This window comes from Camellia sinensis, chromosome 2 (genome assembly GCF_055761805.1).
Source record: "Camellia sinensis isolate YWXY chromosome 2, ASM5576180v1, whole genome shotgun sequence".
In the NCBI taxonomy this organism is placed as follows: Eukaryota; Viridiplantae; Streptophyta; class Magnoliopsida; order Ericales; family Theaceae; genus Camellia; species Camellia sinensis.
Window position 1 is genome coordinate 60,824,331 of NC_138962.1, and position 2,335 is coordinate 60,826,665.

Consider the following 2,335-nt stretch of genomic DNA (forward strand, 5'->3'; position numbering starts at 1 on the left):
CTGCTAAACCGGTCATGTAATAGGTTACAGAAAGAATCATAAATTTTTTTCAAATATCATAACAATACTACAATGAATCATAACAATGCCATAATATTCACCGAAGTGTCATAACAAAGACACTATAAATCATAACAATATAATGATAACTCATAACAAATATAGTTATTTCTAATCAATTATCATAACATTTGAATCGTAACATTTTTTATTATGATTTACCATGACAAATCATAACTTTTGGCAGTAAAATCATAACTTTTACTAAAATGAATCATAACCACAACTTTTTTCTCCACAATCATAATAAGATTAACAAAATGTCATAACTTTTATTAATGAATCATAACCACAACTTTTTTCTCTACAATCATAATAAAATTAACAAAATGTCATAACTTTTACTAATGAATCATACACTACAAGAATTTTCACTTTTGGCGACTAAATTTTTAGTCACCAAAAGTTAATTTTTAGTCGCCGAAGGGTTTTAGCAACTAAATTATTTGGTCGCAATAGTCGTCGTCAAAGAATTGTCGGTGAAGGTAATTAGCAACTAAAATTATTTCAGTCTTCCATTTGAATTCACCTACACACTAAATCTAAACAGGATTTCGCATTCAAGAATCAATCATGCATGCTTTCTTCGGATGCTTTTGCAAAAGTTAAAAAGAATTCTGGTTTAATGATCATACCTTGCTGTACCAGGAAGAAGGAGATCCACATCCACTTCCTCATCACCAGTAACAGATGCAGCCCTCAATTGGCTACCTCTGATATGAGGGCCTACAACATTACTATTATCACCGCCTCCACGGGGGACCAGAACAAGGCCTTGTGGGTAGTTGGAGATTTCATCCTCCATAGATTCTGATTGGATCATATCAACAAAATTTAGTTAAGAGTTTCATGTCCCAATAGATGATGCAGTTATATTTGTATAAAGAGGGGAATGGTGATTTCAGATTGGATGAAAGAATCCAATTATTATGGCTTTGGGTATCCAAAGAAGAAAAAAATATTTGCGTTCAACATTTATGCATAAATCAAACCTAGCATATTGTATGAAAGATCCAAATCCTTTAAGAACCAGCTATCAAGATCAGGAATCATGTTTGAATCTTGTATTTGTGAAGGGAAATGAAAAGAGAAATGTAAAAAAAAAAAAAAATCAAATACATAAATAGCATCTACTTCATTCACTTTTCCCTTCTCATTTCTTTTTTCCTACACAAATTGCTCCACAAATCCAAGATCCAAAAACAGACTAAAGAAAAAGTCAAGGAAAGGCTTCAGTCTTTCGAAATACTAATAACAAGCAATCAAATGTTGGCCCAGTGTCATCTAGAGGCTTTTTGTGACCTCTACATGATCACAAAAAACAAACAAATAATAAATGGAAAAACAAAAAAAACAAAAAAAAAAAACAGAGGAAAACTCCGAAAACTTGAATAATTGCATTTCCACTACAAGCTATAAGCCTATAAAAAATTTGAGCGATAGAAATTTGCAGCTATTTCCCTCATAGATTAGCAACGTACCATTGATCGTCCTCAGTTTTTGTTTACTTCACGGCACAATAACACAATGGATAACATATCAATCAAGTTTTGTATGTGTTAATTTCCTTGAGGTTTCCACACCTATCTTTTTTCTTTTTACTCCTTGTGACAAGCAACGATATAAAGGCAAACTTTCGTGCAAATTATACAAGCTTATTAGAGTACCACATTCACAATTTTATTGTCTTTCATGCTTATTACAGTTTCACATTCAGGAAGGTATTTTGTTATTTGACCAACAATCAGGAAGTTCAAACAGCATCATATTGGAGTACTGAAGAAAATCAGTTGCTGGATATGAATGAAGTTCACCTTCTTCTGCAACAATTCCCAACCCATCTGCTCTTAAACTTCGATTGTAAGACATAAGAGATCGCAGGTGTTGAGGGGCTCGATAATGAACACCCAACAGAAGGCTTAATCCATAATGTGCTGTGTTTCTAAAAATTTACTGTCAATTTCTATCTGCCTACATAAGCACAGTTAAATGAGAATTAGAAGATACAAACAACAGCATATGCATGAAAAGAAAACCAAAGCACATGAAATATGCATTGCATTTTAAATATGTTCAAAATCATAGTTGAAATATAAGTTTAAAATATGCATGCTAATAACACCTTGGAGGTTTAAGGAAACAACATTGGAAAATAATAATTCCATTTTGTTTTGACAACTGAATGCATTTCTTTTATTCTTTTCATGGCGTTAACTTGTATATATCTTATGTCAACCTAAGTAATATCATTAAGGATTTCAATATACAGTTTCTT

The 2,335-nt window shown here is 31.9% G+C and overlaps 1 protein-coding gene across 1 annotated transcript; it reads right to left on the reverse strand.

Moving 5' to 3' along the window:
- Nucleotides 1-504: 504 nt before the first annotated feature.
- LOC114267188 (phosphatidylinositol 4-phosphate 5-kinase 9) lies at nucleotides 505-1,997 on the reverse strand. The gene is made up of 2 exons (XM_082913534.1): nucleotides 1,875-1,997; nucleotides 505-870 (listed from the first exon to the last, which is right to left on the reverse strand). The coding sequence occupies exons 1-2, from the start codon at nucleotides 1,927-1,929 to the stop codon at nucleotides 683-685; spliced, it is 243 nt and encodes an 80-aa protein (XP_082769660.1). The 5' UTR covers nucleotides 1,930-1,997; the 3' UTR covers nucleotides 505-682.
- Nucleotides 1,998-2,335: the final 338 nt, after the last annotated feature.